The sequence below is a fragment of the Medicago truncatula genome, chromosome 3 (genome assembly GCF_003473485.1).
Source record: "Medicago truncatula cultivar Jemalong A17 chromosome 3, MtrunA17r5.0-ANR, whole genome shotgun sequence".
NCBI classification, from domain to species: Eukaryota; Viridiplantae; Streptophyta; class Magnoliopsida; order Fabales; family Fabaceae; genus Medicago; species Medicago truncatula.
Window position 1 is genome coordinate 50,270,679 of NC_053044.1, and position 10,823 is coordinate 50,281,501.

The 10,823-nt window shown below is 31.7% G+C and overlaps 1 protein-coding gene across 1 annotated transcript; it reads right to left on the reverse strand.

Moving 5' to 3' along the window:
- Positions 1 to 2,942: 2,942 nt before the first annotated feature.
- On the reverse strand, positions 2,943 to 9,374 carry LOC11431817 (pentatricopeptide repeat-containing protein At2g04860). Its single transcript, XM_003602993.4, has 2 exons — positions 6,490 to 9,374; positions 2,943 to 3,205 (listed from the first exon to the last, which is right to left on the reverse strand). Exon 1 carries the CDS (start codon positions 8,778 to 8,780, stop codon positions 6,591 to 6,593), a length of 2,190 nt encoding a protein of 729 aa, XP_003603041.1. The 5' UTR covers positions 8,781 to 9,374; the 3' UTR covers positions 2,943 to 3,205; positions 6,490 to 6,590.
- Positions 9,375 to 10,823: the final 1,449 nt, after the last annotated feature.

Consider the following 10,823-nt stretch of genomic DNA (forward strand, 5'->3'; position numbering starts at 1 on the left):
GTATATAATTGTTAGTGTTTTATAATAAGAGTCGGAAGGAGTGTATAGTTTTACAGTATGTTAATTATAAGGAAACAAAAAAAAAAACTTGCATTTGTTTGACCCAAACAAATGTCAACTAAAAGCCAAAGATATTGTCATTCCTGGTTCCCCTACCTAGAATTCCGTTATGAAAGCCAAAAATACTCCCAAAAATGGGTTCAATTGGCGTGGAGGCTCTGGTGAGTTCTCCTTTTGGTATAGCATTGGACATCCTTTGGCCCCTTTGTTCTACTACTCTTATGTGCACATCAATGGCATTGCTTTGAGAGTTAATAAGGTTTGTGTCTCGTCAGACTAAATGAAAGTGAATTCCTTAACTTGTGCCCTAAGATTTTAGAAAAAATTATGAAAATTTGGTATTTTGAAAATACTAATCGAGACAAATCTAACGACATTATATATGATATTATTTATCTTTGTATATTAGTAGTAAAAGAGAGTCAAAGTAAATTAGATCAAAATTGTACATTTTTAAATGGATCATCTATTGCGAGACACGGAGGGAGTAGCATTTTAGATGATACAATAGCTGAAAAGGCGACCAAGAATGAAGATAAACTTTTTTTCACATAGCCACCGTTTCCATGTTATCGCATCATACCACCACACTACTACCGAAGTATGTAATAATATCAGTATTCGTTTACCATACTATACTATACCTTACGTATTGCTACGTAATTTATAATTGATCAAAGTCTTTGTTTTTTAAAACATTACCAACTTACTCCTTCAAAAAAAAAAAACATTACCAACTTACTTTAACCATTGCACCAGCCGATGTGGGACTTAGATAAACAACGTATGCACACAAATAACCTTTTTGTTTCTTGTGTTCCCTGTTCTTCTACAAATATGTTCTCCCCTATTCACAAATATGTTTAATCTTTTTCTTCTTCCTTTCATACATTTCAAATCATTTAATTATCATTAATCGAAGTATATCAAAAAGATTATTAGTAGAGGTTTCATATATAGAACTTTAAAACCAGCCACCTTTCTGTGGTTGCTTCAATGCCATATTTAATGGAAATTATCAAGCCAATGAGAGCACTGTTTGTATTACTAACCAATAAACCGGTTAAATGAAGGGAATCCTTCCTAATAGGGATGGCAATGGGTACCCAATGGATAGGGTACTATAATGCCCATCCCCATATCCACATTTGTAAGAAATACACATACCCGTGTCCATACTCTCGTGGGTAACAACTTTAGTGCCCTTCTCCATACCCTGTGGGTACCTAAGTGCTCATACCCTCACCTATTACCCACACTTTAGCTATGAAAAAAGAATAAAAACATCACAATTGAAATAAAACTATGGTCCAATAAAAAAACATCTAAAATATCCCTAAACAATTGTACATCGGCAAGATGAAGTTGTTATTCTAATAAGTAGTTTTTTTTATTTAGATTTGAATTTAGGCTTAAAGAGCTAAATAAATAAATTAATTATACACCAAAAATAAATAATTATTTAAAATATTATATAAATATGTATGTGCGGGGTTGCGGGGCTGTGTAGTATAGTACCCTTACCCGTACCCATATCCATAACAATTTATGGGTATTACCCGGACCCATGTTCATATCCAAGAAAGCGGAGTTTTACCCTACCCATTGTGGATATTTTTTGCGGACATCCATTAAATCTGGATCCAATTGTCATCCCTACTTCCTAATTTCTATTAGTAGTATTATGTTTGGAGGGCCTTTTAATGAAACAAATTTGTGTTCTTCTTTTCAAACTGAAGCCATGGCCCGTGGTGCAGGAGAATACATGGCCCTATCACATTTCTTCAAGTTCCGTTAATGACCACACAATGTTATTGGTCCAAGTGAAAAAACGTGTATTATTCTACTTGATCCACATAATTTTATTTTATAAGATTTTATTTCTTAACTGATTGTATTAGTCAATTAAGTCCATCTATGAATGAGAAACTTTCCTTCCTCTGATTTTTATCACCAAAATAAAATATGCACTCCCTCCGTCCTAAAATATAAGCAAAAAAATCTCATTTTCTTTGTCTCAAAATATAAATAAAAAAGATCAACTTTTATGCTATTTTTATGTTTTTTTAAACAAATCATCTTTTCCAATGTAAAATTAAATGCAAGTTGCATTTAATTTGTTCTCCTTTTTATTTTCTCCATAGAATTATTTATACATCTTTCCATGAAATTTATTCCGAGAAGAACACAAAAAATCATACCTCAAATCACTAAGTGTTAGTTTTCTTAATAAATGTGAATTAGTGGTTTTTACTTATAAATTAGGACGAATGTAGTATGTCAAAAGTTGATCTAGTTAAATTGATTCACATAAGTTCATGGATTTTACTTATGTAGATAAAATATCTAAAGACCTTTGGCTCTGGGAACTTTAAACTCTATTTTACTCTGCGGACATCTAGGACCTAACTTTAAGATTAGGAACCTCTCATATTAAAAGGTCGAGTTAAGTTTGTCAAAAAGAAATTGATGTACATAATGTGGAAGATATATACCCTGAAAATATAAAGAGGGCAGGATTTGAGAATTTGAAAAAAAGGAAAAAAAGATCTTGATGAAAAATTGAGATTTAAAACTAAAGAAAATTTGAGAGAAAATAAATTGAGAGAATTATTTTTCATCCTATAGAAAAGTCTATTTAGATCAAGTGGAGTTTAAAACCAGACTTGATCTCAAACCCATGAATGGATAGTTTGAAGAATCAACTCAAAACAACCACAAGAAGGTTGCAAAATAACAATTGTAGTTTGCACGGTGGTTTCACAATAACCAGTGCCATGATGTCCTAGTGGTATGGATAATTAGCTTTCGTGGTGTTATTATCAACTTTTCCTCCTTCTCATTGCTCAGCGTTACCACGGTGCCTTGTTGTTTTTTTTTTGACATCCTCCTCATCTATCTCAACTTCAGAATTAGCAGCTGCACGCAAACCACATATTGGCTTGCTCTTCTTCCTCGTCAGCGTGTTTCCTAAGATCATGGTACTCGTATAAAGAAAGTGTTACCACAGTAGTAGCTTTCTCTCTGTAACTTTTGAGTAGGATTAACACTTTACTTCAAAGACCACGCTTGCCTACTTTCTCTTCATTGTTTCTTGCCATCTTATTTTTATTTGTACAGTTCAACCCAGACACCATTAGCCAACCGTTTTCCCAAGATAAAAATTTCATAAAGATAATCAGAGTAATTCACATATAAACGGATGCTACACTTCTAAAAGATCATACATGGAATAATTAACTAATTTTTCTTCAAAGTTCAATCAACATAAATATTCAAAACTTCGCAGCGGAATTTATTTCAACTTCTAAACAGTCTTTGGCACGAAGGCCTCTTCATAATTGTCTCATAAAAATTCACTCTAAAACATAGTCATAAATCTTCAAAAACAATACGTAAGGAATAGAAAAGCAATGACAAAGTTCTCATCCCGTTACATATCAGAGCACCTAAGACACACGAGAAAGAAAGCTCACACGACATCAATTATTTTTGGTTACCTGCAAGTTACCCATGGTGGACAACATTTAGAAGGGGTGAGATTTCACAAATAATAATATTAAGCATATAATTCATCAATTACATTTAACAACTTAAACTTCATCACTTAGCAATAATAATACTTCATGTAATACTTCATTAAATCATCAATCAACTTTTAATCATCATTAACATCATATTCATCATATATAACAACATAATCATCACATCATAAACATCATCTTATAACAACATAAACATCATATTCATCACATATAACAATATCATAACATCATCATAATCAACATCATATCAATATCATAAACAATATCATAATCAATTTTCATAAGCATCATAACAACATAATCATCACATCGTAAACATCATCATAATCAATATCACAAACAACATAACAATGTCATAATCATAATTATTCATAAGTACTTCATTAACTACACATGGATAGAAGATAACTCAATAACAACTTAACAACTCATGGATGATAATTCATCAACAACGACTTTGACTCGACAATACAACTTCAACTCGACTATGCAACTTAGACCTCTTATATGCATGTGGTACCAATACGGGGCATCAAGTCTCAATCGCTATTTGAGTATTATTATACTTCCGGAGCATCAAGCCCCAATCGCTATTTGAGTATTATTATACTTCCGGAGCATCAAGCCCCAATCGCTATTTGAGTATTATTATACTTCCAGAGCATCAAGCCCCAATCGCTGAATGCTAATGCATGGACTCGACCTCTTAAACATCTTAATTCAACGACCTCTTAAATAGTCCAATAATTTGGAACATCATTATCAACATCTTAATCAACTTAGACTGACTCATGCAACTTAGTTAAATAACAATAGCAGCATAGGCAGATTACATCAACAACAAGACATAAAAATATCAATTGCAATTCAACAACATCTTAAATATTCAATAATATCTCAAGTAATGCACATAAACAATGTATCACATCTTATTCAATCATCAACATCTTAAAACATCATACATACATATAACACTTCATCAATCATGGACAATATCGTATTCACAAACATATACATACATATACTAATTCATCAATCATATTCAATTATTCACTGTGACCTACGTGCAGTAATTTGACCATAACTCAAGTTCTATAAATCCTTTTGAAGTCAAACCAACGGCATTAGAAAGCTAACATCCATACCTACAACTTTCGTGTTTACACCTAAGACCAATTGTTTACCAATCAATACCACTTTTCATTTCAAAATCGGACAAAGTTGTGCTGAAATTCATAAAAATTCATTGTGACCTACGTGCAGTAATTTGACGATAACTCAAGTTTTATAAATCGTTTTGACGTCAGACCAACGACATTAGAAAGCTAACATCCATACCTACAACTTCCGTGTTTACACCTAAGACCAATTATGTAGCAATCAATACCAGTTTTCATTTCAAATTCGGGGCACAGATGAAAAGAAAAATCAGAAAAAGCAACCTATATTATTCAACTTCACTTTCATTCAAAATCATCACAATCATCACTCTTAACCCTAATTCTCAAATTCTCAAAAACTAAACCTACAACATGTTAAATACGATTTTCAGAATCATAGACTCAAGATTATTGAATGTTAGTCCCACCCTTACCTTAAGATTAACGATCGGCAGCCTTTCCTCTTGGTTCTTCTCTTCTCTTGTTTTTCTCTAACTTCTCACATCTCTTAGTTTCTCACTTTCTCCCTTTTTCTCCCAAAAGCAGTTTGCACGTAATCCTTATTTTCTAATTCTAACTCTCTCCTTTTATATAAATCATTAACCTACTTATTTTCTCTTAATTCCAAATATGCCATACAAGTCTCAATATTCTATTCTAATATATATATATATAATATAAAATATTTCTATAACAAATAACAAATATATCTCTATAACAAATATATTTCTATAACAAATAACATATATATTTCTAAACCAAATAACATATATATTATACTAATAAATACCAACATATAACCAGGGGCGGATGGTAGTACAAGGCAGGGGTAGCCCTTGCTACCCAAAAAAAAAAAAAATTCTGAGCGAGTAGGTATATTTTTATATTTAGCTACCCCTAATAATATATAATTAGCTACCCCAAGTTTAATTTTAGATGAAATAATTTTTTCTATCTTTATTTAACTTCCGGTCGAACTTCAAATTATTTGATAATGTTGTATAAGAATCGAAAGATTAACACCCAAAAGAGATAAATAATAAATAATAACAATATTTTATTTATTTAACAAATAAAGTAATACAATTGTAGGCCCACACACTCTCAGCCCACCAGCACCACACACTTTATAGCTATGTTTGTATTGGTTTGATACTTTCCGTCTCAATAACAACAATAAAGAAACCTTTTTCAACAATAAAAATGATCAAGACAATAGTCATAGACAAATTAAATGTACAATGAGTTTCTTGCAAATAACCTATTTATTTACATTTGAAAAGACTAAAATTTGTTAATTTTAATCCTTAATTTTTTGTTAGAGATTAAATTCAAGACTAAAAACACTTTTTTTTAAAAAAAAAAAATTAAAAAACAAAGACAAAAATTGAATAATTTTTTTAACCCTAAATTATAATTTATAGGACTAAAAATATATTTTATTCTTAAATTTAATATGTTTGTTTAAAAAAAAAAATCTTTTTTATAGTTGGCCCCTGCATAAATTTTTTGCGAGCTTCGCCGCTGCATATAACATAACAAAATATTACTCATCTAATTTCCAAAACAGCCCCCCACAACTTTAATCTTATTTTATTTTCAAAACCTATTCCATTAAATAATAAAATAAGTCACTTAATAAATCACATAATCATATAAATATATTCTAAACTTATTAAAACAATTAAATAAATCAAATATTTCAAAGAGGGCTTTACCCTAACTCTTAAAATTCGTTCTAGGCAAGGATTATTTGCATCCAAATCTTCTATTCTGATGATGAATAGACACATCAAATATATCCCGGTGGTTATGCATTATGAAGTCAATATAGACACAAATGCTGCCAAATGCTTGTATTCAAATAGACTTCACTTGGGCCTAAGTTGTTGTTGTTATTAGAGTCATCAGCAGAAATCACATCAATAACACTAACACCTGAACATCCATCTCCTCCACTATCTTTCATCATTTCCCTCACCCTTGCTACATCATCCCATCTCCCAACAATGGCATAAAGATTTGACATTAATACATAAAATCCACCATTTTTGTGATTTAATAGAAACAATTTTTTTGCCAAGCATTCCCCAAGCTTCACCTCTCGTTGGATGCAACAAGCATTTAACAAAGCTCCCCAGACAGCAGAATCGGGCTGAATCTCCATTTTGTTTATAAATTCAATTGCTTCCTTGAACAAGCCTTCTTTACCTAATAGAGCAACTATGCATGCATAATGTTGCAGACTGGGCATCAAACCATACTCTTTAGTCATGATATTGAAGTATTCCAGTCCTAAATAGACAAGTCCCCCATGCGTGCATGCTGCCAAAACTCCCAAGAAGGTGATTTTATCCGGTTTTAACCCTTGTTCTTGCAGTTTAGAATAACAACCGAAAGCTGTATGCTCAAGACCATATAAACTATAACCTGATATGATGGCATTCCATGTTGCCAAACATGGATCCTTGATGTTATAAAATACCTTTTCAGCATAATCTAGTCTTCCACACTTGCTATACATGTCTATCAGAGCAGTTCCTATAAAATCTTCTACTCTCACATTGTTCCTCAGAATGTAACTATGCAGCGTCTCTCCAATCCGCAGGTTACCAAGCTGGCAACACCCAGAAAGTAGACTAGCGATAGTAATGGCATCTGGTTTTTTCCCACACATGCTCATTTCAGAGAACAACTCCATGGCATCACTTGACTTTCCAGCCTGCACACAGCCAGATATCATAGAATTCCATGTGATCAGTGGTTTTTCTCTCATATCATAAAACAGAGATAAAGCGGCTTCTATCTCGTCAAATCTAGAATACAAACTTATTAGCCCATTTGCAACCAAGCAATCATTAGACAACCCACTCTTCACACCATAACCGTGGAAAGTGCATCCAATAGCAAAATGTGAAGGATTAGTAATTCCATGAAGTACACCAATCAAAGCAACTGCATCTGGTTTTATATCTAACTGAATAGTTTGGATAAAACACTCAACTGCAGACTCTATATCACCTTTTTCAGAATAGCTAGAGATTATCGCTGTTAACGTAATCAAGTCTTTTGTGGGATAATATTTGTAAAGTTGTTTCGCCGTATTTGTGAACCCTTGCTTTGCATATAGACAAACCAGCGAAGTAACAACAGAAGCATCATTGGTGAAGCCACATTTGACAACATAACAATGAACATTTTCCGGAAAAGCATTTGCCGATACAAGGTTCATTATCGTAACCGAACTAGGGTGGAAACCTTCCTTCAGCATCTCTTTAAAGTAAAGAATAGCCTTGTCAAAAAGACCATTTTGACCATACACGCCAATCATAGTATTCCAAGAAACAACACTCTTCTCGTCCATTTCATCAAACAAAAGTTGGGAAGCTTCCAAATCATCACATTTAGCATACATTGACATAAGAGCATTATTCAAATGAGAATCCAAACCAAAACCAGCTTTAATTCCAAACCCATGAATGGACCTACCTTGAAAAATCAGCTCGAAGCAACCACAAGAAGGTAACAAACTAACAATTGTAGTTTGATTAGGCTTAAAATTCTCTCTTAACATGTCTACAAAGAGTTGAATAGCATGATAAAGATACCCATTTTGTGAATAACCACAAATCAATACATTCCATGAAACAACGTCTCTATAAGACATTTGATCAAACATGTTGCGTGCATGAGAGGTAAAACCAAGTTTCATGTACAAATCAATAAGAGAAGTATGAACATGAATAAATTGGTTAACACCGCGTTTGAGACACTGGGTTTGAATCTGACGTGCTTGTAAAGCAGCGGTTGATGGACAATGAGTGAAAGAAGGAGATGAAAGATAAGCTTTGATGAGTAATGAAAAAGTGAATTCATTTGGGTTCACGTTAGCTTGTAAAATTTGGCGAAATATAACAAGTGCAGGGCTCGTCGCATTTTGGAAGAGAGAGTGAAACAGAGAAAGATTGGGTCTGCTTCTGAGGCAGCAGGGAATTGTAGTGGAGGCAAACTTCATTTCATAACTACATCATAACTTTTGCTTAAGGGTGATATAATCTTTTGAAATTTTGATTATATGGAGTGCTAAACCACAATACAACATGCTACTACTTCTCAAACTAACAAATAAAAAAATATCAAAAATACATATTGTTAAGGCTAAAATGAAGAGTTGTTTCATAATGTCGAGTTTCTTGATCGTTTGGATCGGCCATTAGTTGTATTCTTTGATACACACAGTTTAGCTAGTTTTGCTCTCTCTATGTTGAAAAATTCCAGAACCGCCGTCCAAAAACTATTATGGTTATTTTCATCTAGAGCATTCATGGTTGGAGATACAACGTTACATCTTTCCAGTGCGTGATTTAGCTGAACCTTCTCCCAATAATCTTTTAGAATTTTGACGGAAATAATAATTCCTGTGGAAAAGACAAAAAGAAGTCTGATTTTTATAACATTACCAGTTTACTTTAACTGTTGCACCAGCCGATGTGGGACTCAGCCAAAGCACATATGCACAATTAAAACCCTTGTATTTCTTTCTTTCATTTTGCGTAGATTTCATGGGTCATATGTAGAACATTAAAACCAGCTTCCACCTTGCCTCTTTTTCGGTGGAAGCAGATAGCTTCAATGCATGTGTAATGAAAAAGGGTTAATAGTGTTTTTCACTTATGTAATAGGTCATTTTTTGTTTTTGTCTTCGTTTTGATTTGCATCTTGTAAATTTTTTTTTTTTTTTTTCTTCAGAAAACACTCTTCCTCCATCCAACTCAACAAATTCGTTTACATGGCGCTGATTTGGCATTTTTTTTCATTCTTTATTATTTTTTTCTATATTTGTATACAGATTTTTAAAAAAAATTAATTCAGATTTTTTTTTTTTAAAAAAAAAAAAATCTGACCTCTTTTGTAATTTTGAAAATTAAATTCCATAAATTTTTAAAATCTTTTTAATTTTTTAAAAAAAAATCTGATTATATTTTCTGATTTTCTAAAAAAAAAATTTCAATTTTAAAATTTTTGGAAATAAATATGACTATTTTTTTTTTTTTTTATATTTCGGAAAAAATCTTAATATTTTTTTTAAAATTACTTTTTGGAAAAAAAACTGAATATTTTTATAATTTTTTGGATTTTTTTTATTTTTTTAATTTTATTTTCAAATATTTTAAAAATAAAATCTGATGTGGATATATTTTTTACACGTGGCCAATTAAAAAAAATATCAAATCAACGCCACGTAAGCGAATTTGCTGAGTTGGATCGGGGAGGGGTGTTTTCTGGAAAAAAAAAAAAAAAAATTGCAAGGATGCAAATCAAACCGAAAATTTTACAGGGACGAAAACCGAAAATGACCTATATTACAGGGATGAAAAGCACTATTAACCCAATGAAAAATATCAATCCAATTAGAGCACTATTTGTAATTAGTCGCCATGAACAAATGTATTTTGAGAGTGGCTCACAGTATTTGGGACGATTATCTCCAATATTTTACCAATGATCTACTCCTTTATTGAGTACCTGGACATCAAGCGCCATGTACATCCTCCAATATATACTTGAAGTGGGGACAGAGACCTTTTTCAAACAAATTTTTTTTTACAGGATTTATATCAAAGTTTTTTTTTTACAGAGACGAAAATCAAAGTTTGTTGATGTATTTGCTCTTTATTTGTTCTTTCAAGACCTTTTTAAGATGTCAATTTTTTTTGTCTATAGTCCTGTACACTTGAACAAATATTAGCATATTTGTTCTTCCAAGACCTTTTTAAGATGTCAATTTTTTTTGTCTATAGTCCTGTACTTGAACAAATATTAGCATATCCAATTGAGAATTTTTAATACTTTGTTATCATCAAAACTTTTAAGGGTTATTGCTAAACACATTTTGTTCCAACATATTAAAATGTTAATTTAGTTAAATTTAATTCATCTTCTAATAAGACTTGTGATATTTTCTTTTCTTAACCATCTTATTCATGATAAATAAATTTTGTAATCTAGAGTTCGTTAAAAAGTGGATAGATTGATTAAATATTATTTAAGTCATGAT